Source organism: Rhagoletis zephyria, unplaced genomic scaffold, assembly GCF_001687245.7.
Source record: "Rhagoletis zephyria isolate East Lansing unplaced genomic scaffold, Rhagoletis_zephyria_1.1 Rzeph_scaffold_03377, whole genome shotgun sequence".
In the NCBI taxonomy this organism is placed as follows: Eukaryota; Metazoa; Arthropoda; class Insecta; order Diptera; family Tephritidae; genus Rhagoletis; species Rhagoletis zephyria.
In genome coordinates, this window is record NW_016160460.1 from 1 (window position 1) to 19,348 (window position 19,348).

Below are 19,348 nucleotides of genomic sequence, written 5' to 3' on the forward strand. Positions count from 1 at the left end.
CAGCCGCCTTCATTACGACTATGGCACGTGAAGTGGCACGCTACAACACAATGCAACAGAATGCGCAGTCCATCAATCAACCGCTCACACAGTCCGTGCTTTTCAAGGCCAAGGCGGAAATTTTGCTGTGCGTTGAAATGTTGATTGACAAAATGCAAGCGGAGATCGCGAGTCTTCTCGTAGAGGTTATGGACATAACGCTGCACTGCGTGGACAATAATGAATTGAAGTTACGCGGCCTTGCCGAGGTGTGTCCCTCGATATGCAAATTCAATCAGATATCGCACTGCGCGCAAAGTCGACGCATTGCCGTTGGCGCACACAACGGCCACCTAGCTATCTACGAGCTGCGCCAGAACAAGTGCCAAATGATACCGGCGCACACACATCCTATAACGTCGCTGGCCTTCTCGCCCGACGGCAAATTTCTCGTATCCTATTCATGCACTGAAAATAGACTATCGTTCTGGCAGACGAGTACGGGTATGTTTGGGTTGGGTAATTCTCAAACGCGTTGCACCAAAGGCTACTCAACAGCGCCCATACCCGATGTGTCGCGCCTCAATCCGATGCGGCTAGCCAAACTGGTATGGATTAATAATCGCACGGTGACGCTTATNTTTAAACCAGCTAGAGCGGCCATTTAAACTGCGAAAGTTAAACAGTAAAATCTTACGAAAATGCACAGTTTGGTCTTGCATCTTAAACTTGTTGAAAAAAACAGCAAAACTCAAACAAGCCGCCTATTTGATTTTTTTTTTTTAGTACTAAATTTAAACGGCCAGTTGTTAATTAGCAAGTGTGAATGACTGCAGCGCTGACACAACTGTACCACAACATTCAGTTGAAAACATACGTAATGACTTTGCTCCAACTCCAACTAAAAATTCAATTTTATTCGCTTTAAGTGTACGGCAAGTTTGACTTAATACGCTTAACGGTTCCTGAAATTGCTGAAAGCAAAACTGAAAACGCTTATAAAGTGTATTAATTTGTAGCATTTTCCAATAGAAAAAATTCTAAAAGCATCAAAATATACCATAAGCAAAATATACTAAAATCAAGTTTAGAATTTAAATAACAAGCAAAATCTAAATATAAATAATAAATTTGGTTGTTCTTTGTTGATTTAGTTTTTATCTTTCGTACATACATACATGTTTTACTTGTTTTATTTTCAATTTACATATACACATATGTATGTATGTAAAATTATTACCATATGGGTGATTTTTTTACCATGCAGAAATTTTAAATTATAAAAAAATCTGCTACTAGTGATTTTTTATGATATCGCGTAAAAATTTCACAGTCTTTCGGAAATGTTGCATAATAGGTTTTATCTACATCTAACTCCCTTATGACTGCTGTTCGTCCGCGCTGGGGGATATGGCGTTTGTGTTGCATTTTCTAGATTATGTAGCATCCAAACATAAATAATGTATTAAAAAAATAAAGGGCTAACGGTGGTACGCACATATTCACATAGTATGGGCGCATTCCAAAACGTCAACGTCAGTCTCTTTTATTTCTACAGTCTAGTGAGAGGATTAGAAATAAAGGAGACTGACGTTGACGTTTTGGAATGCACCCTTTGTATGCACACACTTACACACTATATACATACGAACATACATATAAGTTGGTTGCATTACAGTACTACATAGAGGAATATTAAAAAAATAAAAAAAACATAAACCACATATAAAACTACGAAACTACAACAAGTGCAAATGCGAAATATATTTGATGATAAAATTAATAAACAAAAAAACAACTATGATTATAATACATTATCTAAACTATATACATGAAAAAAGAAAAACAAATAAAAATAAAAATAAAAATACGATACTAGTAAAAAGAGAAATTACCCAAAAATCCAATAAAATGTAAATGCTGTTATTAATATTTGTTAAACTGTTATATTATATTTACAAACATACAATACATAGTAATGAAATTTGTTTTGCTCTTTTGTAAAATTACTTTTTAAAACATATTTCTGTGTTGATTTCGAAAAATATCAAAAAAAAAAGAGATACTATGTGGGAGCATGGTTAAAAATAAACGAATAATCCAAGGAAAACAAAAACAATAAATCTTAAAACCACATTTGTATGTAGGCAATTGAAGCAAGTATGCATTCAAGTGCATACTCGCATACCTAAATACATACATACATACATACCTTTATATCTATATAAATTTAAATTAAATGTTTTAATGAATTCAAACCCGATTCTCCGAGTGTTTTTTGGAGTTTTATTGTCGATTGTATACAACTAATCGATCGGCTCCTCGTATCCTCGTATTTAAAAATTGCATTACTTATTACCGTCGAGAAAAAAAAGAAGAAAAACTATGTATTAATGAACTTAAATTAAACAAATTTAACGAAATTGTATTGTGCTTACTTTTAAATGTCCCTCAATAAAAGTATTAATTAATTATACCGAAAGAAACGGAATTGACAGTGTTTGTTTCCATTATTTTTATAATTGTAATCTAAATTTAGTTTTAATTAGCCGGTTAATAAATGAAGCAAATCAAAAAGATTCACTTTGGAAAGAAAAATTAGGAATTTCCATATGGAGTTTTATGCCTACATAGATAAGGACTGCGTTTTGTCGCATTTATTTTATACAATACATTTTTTTCAAATTACACAAATTGAATTTTTTTTGTAGTAAATTTTGAAATAAATGTCAGAAAAATACCATTTTAAATATTTTGGCTAAACGCTGTTATTCAGTTAAAAATGGCAAGCGAGTTCGACGTATGTACATTAGGGTGGTCCAAAAATGCATATAAAAAAGTAAAGTCGGAATTCTTATGCTCCCACCCCCTAGGATTCTTCTATACCGAAAAAATATACCCCTATTTTTTTATTTTGAAATCACAAAATATTTAGAGGTCGCTCAAAGCGCGCTAAGTTTTCCATGCGTTTTATATGGGAAAATTACCACTTTTCGTAGAAATGGTATATAGTTCTTAAAAATGAATATTTTTCGATCGGAAAACTTTGCTTCTCTGCAGGAGTTTCCCAATAATAATACCAAATTGTTTATTTGCCCAATTGTTTAGCGATACGATATTGTTTGAGAGAGAATAGCCCCACTGGAAAAATTTAATCATCAGTTCATATAATTGACGTTCAGCCTCATTACGAGAGTCGTATCGAAGGCAAGTCATTTTTCGAGAGTTGAATCGTATCGAAAATTCCATGTCATTGCCTAAAATTGCGACTCGACTAGTGTATTAAAACGGAAAAACTTGGCAGCAGTGCATAGTTTTCGACGATTTTCGTCGTTTATTTATTTCAGCACGACAGTCGACAATGCGGAATATAGCCTAATTTACGACTTACGCAATGAGGCTGATTGTAAAATATTGTGGTGTCCGTGTACGCATGGCATTTTGGATTTTGGTATACCATAGAATATCCCCGAAATATTCAAGTCAACCCAATAACTCAAAAATAGTAAATTTGTACATTCATGTTTCTGGCAAAAGGGGGACGTTATGTACATACACTAAAAATGTGTTCAATCAAATATATACACAACAATCTTACTGCAAGTCCCAACCAGATTCAGTTGCAACCTACAACAAACTAACCGTCTTGGCATTAAAACTTCGCTTAGGCGGCCCCAATTCTTAGGAATCAGCCAATCAAACTACAGTGAATTTTTTTTTTCAAAGGCTGTAAGCAAATGGACAATAGTGGACTTGCCTCAATTCAGAATTCTAGGTGAATAAAGACATTCGAGCAAGTCTAACGGCATATTATAAAGCAAGAGAAATGCTATGTATGTATACAGTGCCGGACAAAAGTATTGGCGCAGAGAATTTTGCCGCAATATATGCAAAGTTTGGTATTCTAATTTATTTTCGATAAAAATATTTATATATAATATTTTTTATAAAAATATAGTTCGTCCTACACCAAAAAAAAAACAAAATCTCTAAACTTTGTGCAAAACTCAAAAAATTCAATAAATTTGCATACTAATTTGCAACTTTCTATTCAGATTTTTTAGCCCATTCAATTTTAGTATAAAAAAATGCAAGTTTGAACTTTCTAAAAAGTTGCGTTGATTTTTGGCAATTTTTTTAGTGGGAAGGTTTTGCTCATTTTCTCCATACAAGAAATAATTGTCGAAGATACTTTATATGGAAGAACCTGAGTGAAAAAAATTGCCAAAAATCAACGCTATTTTTAAGGAAATTCAAACTTGCACTTTGTTGTACTAAAATTAAATGGGCTATAAAACTGCATAGTTAGAATGGTGACAAAGCAATTCTGATTTCAGATTCGAATTCAGCGACCCAAATCTATTAGAAATGGCTTCTCTTAGATAAAATAAACGAGACTATCACAGAATCCATCGTAGCTTCGATTTTCGTGAAATCTACGAAAGTGCTATTACAGAATNAAATTTGAAATTCGTAGAGAGCCTTCACTGAATCCGTTCGTAATGAAGATTCGTACAGATACTCTACGACGAGTTTATGCAGTCAGAACAAAATTTAAAATTACTGAATCCTAAAAATAATGCTGCATTATTGTTAATAATAAATATTTATTATACTCCAAATTTTGGTTATAGTTCGATATGGCTATTTAATGGCTGAATATTTCTTATGAAGCCATCAGTATAACAACAATTTATTAGGAAAAAAACTTAGTTATTTTCATTTCACAAAAATTAGTTTAAAAAATATTTAAATTAATTAAAAATAATATAATTGATCTGGAGTGCATAAGTTAATAATTGTCAAAATTTTTCTTGTTTTAATACACTAGTCGGCTCAAAATTTTAGGCAATGCCATGCAATTTTATATACGACTCGTCTGTCGAAAAACACTCGGCACGTCACTCGCAATGAGGCTGATAAGAATAGCACGCCTCTTTGTTGATATGTTTTGTTTTTTTATTTTAATAACATTTTAAAATCGGATTGTCACGTATAATATGCTTCATTAAAAAAATAATAATAATAATTAATACTTAACAAACAAAATCAAAACTTTACATACTGAGTGTCAAAAAAGTCTGCTAATCTATTTACTGGGAGTATACGTTTTTGCCTTGCATTTATTTAAAGCGATAGAAATAAAGTTAAAAACAAAAGACTTAAGCTGCAAACCAGAGGTTTCTCAATTGTGTTTCCTAATCCACTCTTGGCGCAGCAATGTACAAGCAATTTCGGGCATTCAATGTCAGAAATTTCAATGGCATTTTTAAATGGCATATATTTTTGTCATTTAAATGACTAGTGGCGTTTCGGCAGTTCAAATTTTTTTTAAATAAGTATAATGCTGAATTTCCACTAGGCATTGTAATGACAAAAAATGTATGCCATTTATAAAAATGCCATGTGGAAATGAATTTAATGATCATTTTTTAATGTAATGAAACAATTTTCTTTTAATGCCTGACTTTGTCATTTGTCATTTTTGCCATTTAATGCCTAGTGGAAATCCAGCATAATTTTAATTTTTCGAATATCTGACCTTTGACCCCTTATACATAGTACCTGTAATATAAGTTTGCACAAAAAAAGTTATATACCTTTTAAATAAGAGCAAAAGGCGGGCCACGTCCATATTTTTACTTTTTTAGTTATTTACATACATACCAAAGGTCCAATTTTGAACTTCGAAGGCTCATACTTGATTTCAGAGGGTAACTTCGAAAAACGGAGAAATTACTTTTTTTACTTATGAGTCAATCTCTCCAAAAAAACAATTGGTTTGGTCCAATACTCCGGAAAAAGGTTATTTTGCCGTATAGTGTTATAGTTCAGTTTCAGTACATACTTATTACAGTAAAATCTGCCTAAATCACCTAGCTTGGATACCCTACACTCAGTTTCCTGGCCCCAATAAATATATTATCCTTGCCATTTATCCTTTTAGCGTACACAACCCGCGTAAGTACCTTCGAAGTTAGCATTTCCAGGGGAGGTAGTTAAGCGGATTTTATTGTACATATTTACATATTTAAAATCTTAACTTAACTAAGTTTATCTCAATACTGGGAGCCTCTCAAGAGTTTCCACTTCACTTCAAAACCATATACATACATACATACATACATACATACATACATACATACATACATACATATGAACATAGACTAACTTCAACAAATTATTCATACTTTTAGATTGCATCCTCGTAATTTTGCCCAACAATGTCGGACGAATCGGAAACGCTGTCGAAGAAGACCCGCAAAGCTTCGAGTCCCGCCTTCTCAGATGATGAACACATCGAACCGCCGGCATTCAGTTTGGCTACTTTGGGCCTGCGTCGTGTTGGCTCGGCACCACCGCCCAAGCCGCAACCGCAGCAACCTATACAAATGTTGAACGCACGCGGTATGCCTGCCCGCATACGCAAGCGAAACCGCTTCTTCTTCGATGACGACATCATTAACGATGACAAGCCACTCCGGATGAGTCTCTCACCACGCAAAATGCCACACAAGGCAAGCGTTTCGCCCCATAAAACACCCACCAAGGTTCTGAAGAAACGCACAGGCGTCGTCTCACGTTACATGCGCTCAGATGAGAAGAAAAAAAGCACTGAGGTGACCACTCCGACACGCAGCAGTCACACAAGTGGCGCCAGCTCATCGACAAATACCACTCCCAAATCGAGCACACGCCACAGTGGCATACCAATCGCCTCGAACAGCAGCAGTTCCGGCACAGTGGCACACATTATACCGGCTGATAAGAAGATCGGTCAGAGCATCGGCTTACGTTTGCGCAATTTGTTGAAACTTCCCAAAGCTCATCGCTGGGTAATATTTGAGTGGTTCTATTCGTTTCTCGATAAAGCGCTCTTTGAGGGTGAAAACGATTTTCAAGTATGCTTGTCAGAATCTTTTCCTAATCTATGCACGCGCCAGTTAAATCGAGCCGAGTGGCGGAAAATTCGCGCATTGATGGGCAAACCTCGGCGTTGTTCGCAAGCATTTTTCGAAGAGGAAAGACGTGAGCTTGAAAGCCGCCGCCAAAAGATACGCTACATACAGAGTCGTAGGTCGGGCGACATTAAGGATTTAAACTTCGTTCGTGATTTACCGGAAAAGATACCACTACCGCTGCCCATAGGCACCAAGGTGACGGCACGATTGCGTGTGCCACAAGATGGTATTTTCAGCGGCACCGTAGACGCCTACGATTCGATGAACTCCACATACCGCATTACGTTCGACAGAAGCGGGCTAGGTACACACTCTATACCAGACTTTGAAATCGTCTCGGAGAATTTCCACGAAATGCTTCCTTTGCAGAGCATCACAAGGGACAGTAGGCCTAACTTGATGAGCATATTCAATGGGGTCAGCTCTTCGCCACTGCGCAACATGCGCAACGTCCGATCTGCACTCAACATGAATTTGAACAAGAGTGACCCAGTGCTGGCGCAGGAGGTAATCGAAAGTCCATTCAAGGACCCGGTACTAGGACGCGATAACATCAACGGCTACCCGGTCAAACTGCTGGAGACTCTGGTGCGCTTGAAACGCGCTCTAGCCTCCAAACGTTCCAAACTACAACGCCTCAGCGAAATGAACAACGAAGCGGAATTGAAAGCTTCACAGCAACTCGCAGCCGCACACAATTCAAATTCATCCTCAGATGAGTCGCAAAATACAAATGAGACAGTACCACAGTTGAGCGAAGAATTCCAAAGGCGCTATGCCTCAATTGTCATTTCGATGGAGAAAATGAATCGTGATATGCAGGATTATCTTAATGATGTGCAGGCGTTCGCAGGCGATTTAACACGCGATCCGCAAGTGCAAGCAATGCTCGCCCCCTCATATCTGCGCGAAAAGTGCCGCGAAGCCGCCGAAGATGCAGTGCAGCGCAATAATCAGGGCACAGTAAAAAATAAGACCGTACTGGGCTCATTAAAAACCTTGCAACTGTGCTGCTTGTCGCTTCACATTTGGGCAATGATGGCAATTCGGCTGAAGTTTCGAAAGTGCTCGAAGGTTGCATCGAAGAAGTGCGTTCCAGTTTGTGTGGCGTAAATGTAGAAACCTTTCAGAAAAATGTACAGATTCATTTGCATCATGTGCGCATGCTGGCCGCCAATAATAGTGTGATGATGGGAAACTCAACCATCTCAACAGCCGGCGGACCTGATAGATAAATTTCTGGAGCCGAAAAATACACTTAGAAATATTACTCTACGAAAATGGATGTACGGAACGGAACTGTATAACATTACAAAAATAGTACTAATGAATTAATAATTAACAATATTTTAACAATTACTAGTTTTTTTTATTTAGTTTATTGGTTTTGTTTGTCGATTCTTTTGTGTGTTAATTCTTTTATTTATAAAAAATAAAACATAAACTTAAAATTTCTTAGCGTTCATCACTCTTCTAATCACTTTCCTCCTCATCGTGGTCATCCTCTTCTTCGCTCAGATTGATTGAGCCATTCGATGAGCTCTTTCAGACTCTGACGTAAGCGTGGTGGTCTTCAGCATCGAGTTGATTCATACCATGCAATGATAGCGTCTTCACTTACGAAATCCTTATCATACAAGTAGTGTACAACTTTGGATATCTTGCTGCGAACATATTCGTTCTCCTCATAAATGTCCTAAGCGAAAGAAATAATTAAAATTGCACCTTTAAATAGAATTATGGATACTTCTAATGCCTTTAGGCACTCTAACATGGCGTCTTCGGTTTTTATATAATTCGACATGACTGGTCCCAATTGCTTCAGAACATTGTTGATGGCAACAGAACATTTTGATTTGCGGGCTCTTTGATATCTTGAAGACTGAATATCGCTTTCACCACGTAGAAATTCACTTCCTTGAGTGACATATTATACGCGTACCGAGATGAATTGATTTCCAGGATAAGGAAGTCTGGGTTGGATTTCTCTTGGAAACCTCGAGCCAGTGAATCCATCACTTCCGCCAAAAATACTGCAGCAAAGTAAGATGGGTAGCAATAGCAATAGCAAGAGGTAGTATTAGTGTTAGTAGAAATTTAATAAAACGTAAACGTTTACTATTTGTATCATCGACGAGTGGTGTTACTGAACGGGACTCATCATCATCGCTGCTCGATGTGTAGTCGCTCTCGTCGCAGGTAGTTGGCACTTTAGAAACTTTTGGTATGCCTGTAGCTGCAGCCGGCAGCGCATCATCTTCTGAATCGGATGCATATGTAGGTTGTGTATCTTGTTTATCTTCTATTATGAAGGCTTTCTCTCCCAGCTTCTCCACCAATTCATCTATTGTAATACAAGAAAATGTGTCGCCACTCGCGTCTAAAGAAAGAGCTAACTTACCGTAATCGTCCAAAGCATTTTTTACAATTACATTTTTTAAAGTTTTTCCTGAGGGTATAATGCATTTTGCGCCCACTACAGCACCTTCAGTGAGCACAGTTCCGGCACCAATCTTTGAGCCAAAGCCTATTACACAGCAATCTAACTTGCAGTCATCGGCGACGTTCACACTATCCAAAAGAAAGACATTTGAAAGCACACAATTTTTGCCGATTTTACAGTTTTTGCCAATAACGCTGCAGCTCACTGTTGTGCCTGCTTCTATCTGGCTGCCTGCTTGCACGGCTACATTTTCTCTCAACGTTGCTTTTATCACCGTTGCTTTAGGACTCTTGTATATATTATTTTTTAGATATACATATTGCTGAGCAAGACAATTTAACCCCATGTCGGGAACAAGTGGGTACGCCCAGCGGTTCATTACATCCTGGCTAACCATGCTGTAAGTAAGCCAGTTATTCACCTTCCGTGCATACTGTCCACGCGGCAACAACGAAACATATATACGACTGTCGAGAATTTCCTCGTTAATTAAAATACCACGTACGAAGTCATCTCGTGTTTCGAAATCGAAATTGTCGCTGAATAAAGAAAGCATAGATGGTGACCCGATAGCGATTTGTGGATCAATTAAATTATGCATTAGCGCCATTTCAGAATTATAAAGGAATACTTCCAGCGGCACCTCAAATTGTGACTCCTTGCTATGTAGTCGCAACCTTTGGTGATGATGAAGCCGATTGTTCTGCTGGTCAACAGCAATCATGATTTCGTTGCCTGTACGTACGTTGCATGTGGCGGCCTCTTTAAAGACCAACGTAGCGGCGGCGCCTTTGTCATATTTAACAGTTTTTCTGAAGAGAATGTTAATGGTATAGCAGTTTGATTTGTTTTATAAGTTTGTGCTTATTTACTTGTGTTGCTCAAATATTGGCCGTAAATTTGCATTGGTCACCGTATCCGCGCCGAGCAAAATGAAGTTTCCACGAATCAAAGCCTTCGCATCTAAATCGCGCATAGCATCACCAAAGCAACGACATCCTTCTCCGCCAATCACGTGCACTGTCATGTTTATTGACCATGAACTGAGTGATGCAATACCATTTCTGAAAAATCAGGGATAAATAGCTGTTCGCGCGTTATAAAATGTGCGCCTTACTTGATATGCTCCCGCACACTTTGCAACTGCAGGCTTGAGTAGACGAACACTTCTTCAATGCCACTGCGGTTGAGAGCGTCCAAGGCGTAATCTAATAGTGGCACATTCACCAAAGGCAACAGCGCCTGAAATTTGGAAATAATAATGAAAATTCTGATACGTGGCTGCCCATAGGAACGTTTTTTTTTTGTGACCAAAGATTCTATCTTACCGTTGAATTTTCAGCGGAAAACGGTTGCAGCTGCTCCACATTATTATCCGCAATAAGAATGGCTTGTATGACTTCTTTTTTCTCAAACTGATTCATTTTTAAACAGCATAAATCAAAAAATATTACGGAAAACTACTCTGCGCATGGATAAGAAATTCTTCGAATATATCGATAGCTTCTTTTTGGCGAACCGATAACAATCGTCGAGGTTTTTGATGCTAAAGTAGTTGACACATCGATAAATTGTCGCTAATTCATATATCCTATCTTTATAAAATAAATTGAACAATCCCAATTTCCGGCCTGCGAAATAAAACTTTTATTTAAAGTAATATTATCTCTTTAGAAACATACATATATACACGAGTAAAAATTGGTATACCTTGGTTACCGCTCCACCGATTTCTCCCAAACTTGCCACAGATATTGGCCCTGGTCAGCATATTTTTTTTTTTATCGGACAATAACCACTCCCATATGCAATGTAGCGGTAATTTATAGAAATACGAAATTTTCGATAAATCAGTAACTACTGAAGCGACTTTATTCAAAATTAATGTTTGCAATAATTCTGCGGCAAAAAAAACGTGTATAACAAATTTTTGAAAAATGGCCGTGGCACCGTTCCGTCAATTTTTACCAAACTCGGCACAATTATTGTACTTGTTACATACATAAATCAGTCGGACTAAATTACTCCCACATTTCATATATCGGTAAGTTTCAGAAATACTGAAACTTAGATATATAATTGGAAATTTAAGGACTCACAACAATACCCTGAAAAGAAGAAACATTATTATGAAATTTAGAAAATGGGAGTTTATCTCTTTAAGTCTAACTACTTTCGAAGATGTCTGAAATAGGGGCGAAACCACCCCTACTTACCATGTAACGGTATTTTCGGAAAGGTGAAAAAAATATAAAACTTGTAGTTTGTACTCGGTAATTTTGTCAAAATATTTGAATGAATTTCTAATTGAATTTACCAAATATGAGCTTCTAGTTTAATTATTTAAATGCCATTAAATTTGTGGAATAGGCACAAACGAAAAAAAAATGTCTGTGCCACATCATCCGTGGTATTGCGTTTGGCGGATACCAGGTATTGCGCGCCAACCGACGATATTTAGTAAAGTTTGGTTTACTAATGCGCCTGTAGGTTAGTCTAGCTGACCCGTGAAATCTCACCTAGGGCCAATTTCACAGTGCGTAGTTAACTCAGAATCGACAGTTAACTAGAGATTTTCAGTACAAAATTCTGTAGTTAACTCCCGATTCTGAGTTAACTACGCATTGTGAAATTGGCCCTAGGGGCCAATCTTTCGAAAGTTGGGCCATGGTATAAATAGAAAATGTCCTATTGTCAATGTGATATTCCAGACACCTGACGCAAATTCTTCGGAACCTAGCATATTCCAACGATAATTGAGTATAGGTTTTATGCAACTCTGCAGCTCCTTCGAAAGCTATTACGGGAAGCATTGAATTTGTCATCCTTACGGACAAGGATTTAATGCCTTGTTGCTATTTCACATGATGAATTCTTTTAGCCCTTTAGCTAAAATCTTTTGCACCTTGCTACTTTGCTCCTCTCCGCTCCGAAGCGCTGGTTGTACAGATAATCCGAGAATCTTGAGTGAGGCTCAAATTAGTGGTAAGCAGATTTGTAGCTTTTGCAACCACTACTAATAAATTAAAAACTATTTGCTGTGCAAAAAAATGTATTTGATTTGAAAACTTTCTCGAAGTTATAAAACGTTCTTAACTGGAAACTTTGATTAAACCTCCAAAATTTATATTACTACTTTCGAGCCTCTCATTTTTTGAACTCAGCGGACGTACCCTCTCCAATGGAAAAGCAGGGCGGAGTGTCCAAATACCTCTCTTAGAGCACTCTGCAGAAAACCGATATGTACATATATACAAACGGAAAAAAAGATACGTACAGGGCCAAGATATCGTCGCTATCATGTCAAACTATCGAATGCGAAAATGGGAACTTTTCAGGGGAGCGAAAAACTGTTTTAAAAAATGTTGTTGTCATTAGGAAAAGGTGTGGAACTCTATAGTTTGTTAGAGCCAATATCCTCTGTTTCCAAGAAGACTCGAAACTGGACGATTTGCCAACTTGCGTATCATTCTAAACGAATGCGCAAGGTATCGTAATTGAAAAGGCATTTTCGCACATTCGATAGTTTGACATGGTAGCGACGATTTGATCGGGCGCAATGCGGGAAACAAATGTAGTACCAATATAGGAAACTGAAGAGGGAAGTGAGGCGTTTTTTATTAGAAACTTTTGTGACTTACGAAAGAATTCAGCACATGGAGAGTTTACTTTTCCACCCTGTTGAATGGTAGAAGCAGTGAGAGCACTGAAGGAGATGACGACGAGACCCCAGTCGATGTCGGGGAAAGCTATGTCCCACCGTCTGACTAAGCAAAGTTACGAATATAGATTTCGTGGCTGAAGAAAAAAAAACAAACCTGCTGGAGCTGATGGCCTGCCAGCTGAGGTATGGAAGTCCGACGCATGATGGGCTAAATTTCTTTTTTTTTTGTTAAAATCTAATATAGTGAAAAGGAAAAAAAGGTAGCCCGAACTTTTTTTAAAGGCAAATAAAACGAATTTCAACATTATTTTTTGTAAGTGTTGAAAGAGGTTATATCGAGCCCTAACCGCCAAAATAACGTAAGCGAAATTTTTTTCAAAATTTTCTTTTTGATGCAGGAATGCATCTAGATGCTCTAGGAATATTTCTGCATCAAAAAGAAAATTTTGAAAAAAATGTCGCTTACGTTATTTTAGCGGTTAGGGCTCGATATAATGTTGAGTTCCCTGAGGCTAAATGCTGGTTTAATACCAGCATTGAGCCCGGCTTCACACAATGTCTGATGGCCCCAAAACTGACTCTGGCTCAGGGTCTGGCGTCTTTATCGAATTTAATAGGATAAGCTTCGCCTTTCTCTTGAAGAGTATACTTCGGTCTTCCAGGCTGAGGTAATTGCAATCCTCACGGCCATCGTGGTCCACGACATCTTTTTGGACTGCTGACTGGTCACTTCATGGGGCACAAACACCTGACTGTGATAGGCGTACATGACAACTCCATTTGCCCATCCTGTCTTGAAGGGGATGAGACATGTGCTTCTGATCCGCCTTGAGAGACGAACACCTGAGCTCTTTGACACCCAAAAATCTGCTTAGGTTTATTCATAAATCGTGCGGATTTAAAAGAGATTAAAACGGACATGCTAAATCTCAAAGCCAAAACATGATATCTTTAATTTTTTTGAATTGTAAATTTAATGAAGCTTAATGAAAAACTTGTTAGGATGCCAACAAGCCCTAAATTAGGGGTTCAAATAAGGAGTGAATGGTTTTCAAAATATATGAACCAAAAATTAAAAACACCTAAATATCTACAACCTTACATGTATTGGAATGAAAGAGCTTAGAAAATATAAATTCCGAGAAGTGCATTAAAGCTGCAATTGATGACCAAAAATAACTTAAAAAAAAGCTAAAGTGGAAACAAATACGTACCGTACACGAGTACGAGGTATGTATTCAAAGGCCCAAAGCAAAGCTCATCGTTGATGAGGAATGGCTATGCGTTTTTTTTTGTGCCGGCTTGAATATGAGTAGAGAAAAGCCAAATGGGAAGTGACCAACATTGTGAATTGCAGAACGAAGAGAACTATAGATGGTCAAACGAAGAATAAATACCTCAATGGTGTGAGAGTATTTTTTGTGATACCATCCACGCCAGCGATTTGGTGGTGGAAGAAATGCTGTTTGGCGACAACGCGTATGTACATACATAGCTGCCGCTCGGGCCGCCCAATGTAACCCGAGCTCAGCTCCAGCTTCGCTGTTGATGTCGGTGCTGAAGTTGGTACAAGCTAAGGCCACAAGCTCAGCTCATTCGCTTTTCTGGCTCAGTGTTCAGTTGACGGTTACATTTCAACCCAATCGCAGGTGGAAATTCGGTTGGCGGAAAATATAACCAAATTTACATTAGCACGTACATACATGCATATATACATACAAACATACATATGTATAACAAGAGTAATACATGACAAATACAACGAAAACAACAACAACGACAACAGCAGCTTCGCAAATTGTGATGTGTCTGTTCTGTTGCAACCAGCAGTGAAATAATCGTACATACATATTTACCCCAAACAACATTAAACACCAAACAAAAGCTGTGGTGGATTTCAATGTAAACGAAGCGTATCGAACGCCACCATCGAACGCACATTGCTGCAAATAGCAAATATTTTGACGATGTTGCGGAAATAATTAAAATAACAAAGGTGAATGATAAAAGAGAATAGATACATATGTATGTATTTAAAAACAAAGCAAAATATGTAATTAAAAATTTTCATTGCGAAATTGGGTTAAGCTGAAAAGCCAGGTGCAAAAAAAAAAAAACAACAGAAAATCACATAATTTTATGCAAAAAACTATTGAATTAAATACTTAGAATGCTTTTAGAACGTGAATATATACAAACATATGCATACATGTGATTTTTGTAAAAAGTCGGTTTTGTGCACCAAAGTGACGGCGATTTCAAGAGTAACAAGCTATAAAAACGGCAGCCACCAAAAGCCGCACTAAAAGGCTATAGAATTAAAGTGCATCAAAAATTTGCAAACTGGCTGTGCAACAGTCATTAAAGGCGAACAAGCCATTGATCACCGCGCACCGCGCCACATCAAAGTGTGCAATAAAATGCTTGCAAGTGGACTGAGACTAATTTTTGGAATTCGAGAGGCAATAGTAAAAATGATTGCAAAATGCAATAAAGTTAAAAAATAAGAACACTGAGTTAACCAAACTTAATTCTGAACAAAAACATTAAAACGCAAAATAATTAATTAGAACTCTTTTTAAAAAATATACATATGTACAAACATACATACTTATGTGTGTAGAACTTGCATACTTACATATGTAGTTAACATATGTACATGCCCATGCATGCATTGCAATGTGTAAATAAATGTGTATGTATGTTTGTAAATGCACCCGTTGGCTTAACAAATATTTGCAGAATCAAAACAATCGTTTGTCAGCTTTGGCGTTTTGTCGGATTTTTCTGCACTAACTGTTGAAGGCAATTTCACGCTTTTTAAACAAGCGAGGTAAGCGCCATTTTCCTATATTATTTCTTTACTTAATTGAAGACAACTTTATTATGAAAATTAGGTATTGAAGTTAGTAAATTGTTTTTCAGGCAATTTATTTTCTATTACTTGTTTTTGTTGATGTGAATCAAGGCAACTACTTATGTACACACTTATGTACCCTAGGGTTGTCCTTAAAATATAAACATCTAATGTTTGTATGGGGGGCACCATTTATTTTGTTCTACGTACAAAATAATGGCATCCGCGAAAATTTCAAAATTTTGCGAAAAAGTTTATGAAGTTTGGAAAAAATGGAAATCTGATAAATTTTACACATTATTCAAAATTATTCATAGTCATTCATGTCAAATGGTTGCATAATGCAATACTAAGCTCCAAAGATTCTAATTTGTTTAAGTTTTTTTCGGAATGCGTGCAGCATTTTTTTAATTTTCCCTAAGCTGTAAATAACATTGGCTTACAAATAATAACATCGAAAAATACTAACAAATACGTGCATAGGGGAGAGTTAGTATGGACTTTCTGAGGTCAAAACATATTTTTTTTTTGCTATGGGCATTCAAAAGCTTTTGTTTGCTGAACTTTCAGGTCCGATTCGTTGAAAAGACAGTTAAACTACAGGTTTGTGCATGTAAAAATTAGTTGTGTTTTTTTACCGTCTTTACAGTAAGACCGAGCAAAAGTTGTTACGAATATTCATGTTTTGGCGTTTTCGTAACCAAAAACTTGCAAAGTAGCGTAAATTGAGAGAGCGACAATGACAGCTGAAGTTGCAAGTTTTTACTGTATTTTTAATGGATAAATTTTTACTTGTAACTGATCGCATATTGCTGGATGAACTTTAAACTAATCAGGAAATTGTTTATGCGTTTTTTATAGTTGAAATTGACAAAATAAACCTATTTAAATATAAAATATATTGTTTTATTAGAAAGTTGCTGCGAATTACCAAACAAAATTTAACAGCTGTTCTTGAAACTTGCAAATTATTACTAGATTTACGTGCACGTACTTTCTTAAATATTTTTTCTATCAGAGCGAATACTCAGAAATTAAGTTACTGCAGAGTTGTTGGCAAGTTACTGGATAATTTTTGCATGAACACAACTATTATCCAGTAACTTGCCCGCAACTCTCCAATTACTTAATTTCTGAGAACTCGCTCTCATAGAGAAAAATGTCAATTTCAACAATAAAAACCCCATAAATAATTTGCTTGCAAGTTTTTACTGGTAAACATTTGTCCAGTAAAAATTTGCAACTTCCCCTCCTAGAGCACTGTCAATTTTCTCTCTCGATTTCCCCAATTTTGCAAGTTTTTTTTTTGGGTACATGAACACCGAAACTAAATAGTTTTTGATAATTTTTGAAAACTATTTACTACATGAACAGGCATTACGTCGTTCTTTTGTTGATCGGGCCAAAATGTAATTTGAGCGTTTTTTCTTAATCTCAATTTTTTTAACCCTGGTACCTTAAAAATTATTTTAAAATTTTGAAATTTTCGTGGATGTCTTTATTTTGTACGTAGAAAAAAATTAAAGGGGTGCTCCACATAAAACTTAGATGTTGGTATTTTTAAGGACCACCCTAATATACACTCAAGGACCAAAAAAAGTATATTTCTCTCAACACATTTTTTCGTTTTTGGTTGACTATTTCTCGGAAATGCCCATGTCGAAAAAAGAAGTAAATAGAGGCCTTCTGGGAGCCTAAATTTCTGATCTTTTACAGCGAATGGCGGTCCTTGCTCGATTCATTACTTATTTTGAATTTACATATATGGAATGGCCAACGTTTTAAGGCCTTCTGGTGCAGCTTCACTTAGATAATAACGGCACAGTTCAAATTTGGATTTGCACCGGAAAAACATGCCTAGGAAACACCTTCTCTTCTGCCATCGAATGGCAGCGTAATTGGAACAACTTCTAATATACAGCCTCCTAAGCCAAAGATAAAGCCGACTGGGACGCTCACAAAATGTGTATAAACAAAGAATTGTGCATTTTTCACTTAAACATTTCTCGTGTATTTTTTTTTTTTTTAATTTTAGCAATAATAATAATGCACACCAGAGGCAATTTATAATAAATATTTGCATTACTATTTGTGGATTGCCTTGTGCATATACAAACATTAAAAACATGCATTCATTTCATTAAAAAAAAACATACATACGGATGTACATATTTACATGCTATTTGTAACTCGCAATTCATATGTATTTTCAACTTATAACTTCATGCAACATACATATGTATGTATGTATGTATGTATGATTTTGTTTGTACATACTTTAATTTGAACACAAAATATGTGTAAGTACGAGTAAAATAATACAAAATCGAGGTCGTCACCTTTGGAGGCATTTGCGGCTAAACCAAGGTCGTGCGTCAACATTTTTATGCTGTTGTAGTTATGTATGCATGCATGTACATATATACATAGTTGTTAGACAGTTACTGACATCCAGCGCCAAAAACGCTTATTACAAATTGCGTTGTTTGATATTTGTTGACGTGTGTGAGAAAAAAAATGCACTTTGATAAATTGTCGCTAAAATACTGCACACAAAAGGAATCAAACAACACAACAGAAAAACGAGGTGCTCATCATTAGGTCGGTATATTTTTTTTTATTTTTATTTAGTTAATATATTCGTCTTACCTTCTGTTTAATACTAGAATTATGCTTGGAGGTGGACGACTGACAATAAAAAAAAGTTCCTATCGTTTGGATACTGTGTGTATCAAATATCGAAATTTGGTGCAAAACATTCTGAATAATTGGACAGTTTAGAGAATTCCCCAAAAGTTCCACTTTAACTAAATAATTCTTCTAACTCATGTAATGTTATTTAATTTCATTGGCATTCACAAAATTTCCATTAAACATATTTACATTCATAGATGCATTCATACATACATATGTACATATATGTATATGTACATGTGTGTGTATGTTAAGAAGAAAAACAATTAAAATGGAATAGTGGGTAATTAAAGTAGGCAGTCGTAAAAGAAAAGTAACAAGAAAAATTGGACAAATGAATGGACCACTTGTGGGGCAGCGATCAAACGCCAGCTCGTTCCTAGTGAGCGGGGCTCAGTGCACAGCAAACTAGCTCACAAATGTGTATGTACATACATATGTATGCATGTATGTGCATACGACCACAATGTGCTTAAAAAACATTAAAACGCTGCAGTAGTTCAGTGGAAGAGTGCCAAAGAGTAATGGAGTTTGTTGGTTGTTGCACTTTTCAAATGCCTTTTCCCAACTTTTTAATCATCCTATAAATGAGGTAAAGTGAAACGAAACGATTTATTACGGACATTTACACATGTACACATGTCTGTGTGTCTTTTTTATGTGTCTAAATTTGCATGCTATTCCCTGTAGGAAAAAAACTAAAAATAGCGAAACTATTTTCGACAAATTCAAACCACTACGGGTGCGTG

At 36.5% G+C, this 19,348-nt stretch overlaps 2 protein-coding genes and 1 pseudogene across 2 annotated transcripts; 2 read left to right on the top strand and 1 right to left on the bottom strand.

The window, feature by feature from the left end:
* The first annotated feature begins 5 nt into the window (after positions 1-5).
* On the top strand, positions 6-647 carry LOC108368892 (WD repeat-containing protein 7 pseudogene; annotated as a pseudogene).
* A 5,002-nt stretch (positions 648-5,649) lies between these two features.
* On the top strand, positions 5,650-8,231 carry LOC108368889 (protein lin-9 homolog). Its single transcript, XM_017623840.1, is given in 2 exon segments — positions 5,650-7,923; positions 7,926-8,231. Coding segments are annotated over 2 exon segments (1,971 nt in total). The 5' UTR covers positions 5,650-6,203; the 3' UTR covers positions 8,177-8,231.
* Positions 8,232-8,305: 74 nt separating this feature from the next.
* eIF2Bepsilon (eukaryotic translation initiation factor 2B subunit epsilon) lies at positions 8,306-10,899 on the bottom strand. Its single transcript, XM_017623841.1, has 7 exons — positions 10,713-10,899; positions 10,502-10,626; positions 10,257-10,448; positions 9,343-10,196; positions 9,061-9,285; positions 8,689-8,974; positions 8,306-8,637 (listed from the first exon to the last, which is right to left on the bottom strand). The coding sequence occupies exons 1-6, from the start codon at positions 10,806-10,808 to the stop codon at positions 8,763-8,765; spliced, it is 1,704 nt and encodes a 567-aa protein (XP_017479330.1). The 5' UTR covers positions 10,809-10,899; the 3' UTR covers positions 8,306-8,637; positions 8,689-8,762.
* Between the last annotated feature and the right edge of the window lie 8,449 nt (positions 10,900-19,348).